Below are 1019 nucleotides of genomic sequence, written 5' to 3' on the forward strand. Positions count from 1 at the left end.
AAAAGAAAAACTATCATAGTTCTTTTTGTTGCTCTCCACTCTTTACAACTACTGTATATAGCAGTAATAATTAGCATGAGAATGAGACTTTTGTAATGAAGCCTCATTCCCATATCACCTAAATTGATTCTCATACCAAAGTTGCTGTTAAGTTAAATCTCAAAGAGAGGAACATAAGTGTAAGTCTAGAGTACATATATATATAACTAAACTAAAGTGTGGCAAATATATATTTTTTATTTGGTTTTCACAAACGAACTGGTTCCAGAATAGACGTGCCAAGCAAAAGAAAAATTCCTGCCCAACCAAGTCCACATCTACCTCTTTTTCCTAGCTCAAACTCCATATTAACCAGTAGCGCTACCAGTTATTCCTACTCAACTACAGCCCCATTAACCACCACACCAACTCTTCATCCTGTCTTACCTCGATGTAATCAATTTTTCTCGTATCCAAACTACAGTTTACCTCCTACCACAAATACAACCAATCCTGGCTCAAGAATCATATTAACCAGCAGTACTGGCAAAGAAAATGTCAGTCTCTCGATGACCTACACTACCACTAAACCATTTTTTCAATCAACATATTATTCTCAGAGATCCTCTACAACAGGTTACTGTGGATACAACTCATATGTCTATCCTCCACATCAACAACAATTATATCAAACAGCTCCAACAAATATAACATTGTCTTCCTCTATCAGTTATTCATACTCATCTCCGATCACAACCACTAGAGCTCTGCCATTAACCACCACACCAACTCTTCATACTTAGTGTGAACTGATATTATTGACTTAGGCCATTGCTGCTCTCTGAAAGTTACCGAGAAGAAAGTTTAAACACAAGAAATGACTGAGAAAAGGACCTGGGTGTTTGGGTAGATTAGTGTTTTCAATATTCATTTTTTTTATTTCACCAAACAAAGATGTATTAACACCAAAATGACAGCTTTCTAAAATTTATTATAGCTAAGTGACTAAGTTATGTTTATTGCAATCATAACCCTAAACT

General features: G+C 35.4%; 1 protein-coding gene across 1 annotated transcript in view; it reads right to left on the reverse strand.

The window, feature by feature from the left end:
* Nucleotides 1-802: 802 nt before the first annotated feature.
* The window catches only part of LOC121391657 (metal transporter nramp1 homolog), a 77758-nt gene continuing 77541 nt past the window's right edge, over nucleotides 803-1019 (reverse strand). Inside the window, 1 exon segment of the mRNA XM_041523209.1 lies at nucleotides 803-820. Within this exon segment, the coding sequence (XP_041379143.1) occupies nucleotides 803-820 (18 nt within the window).

Source organism: Gigantopelta aegis, unplaced genomic scaffold (assembly GCF_016097555.1).
Source record: "Gigantopelta aegis isolate Gae_Host unplaced genomic scaffold, Gae_host_genome ctg2780_pilon_pilon:::debris, whole genome shotgun sequence".
Lineage (NCBI taxonomy): Eukaryota > Metazoa > Mollusca > Gastropoda > Neomphalida > Peltospiridae > Gigantopelta > Gigantopelta aegis.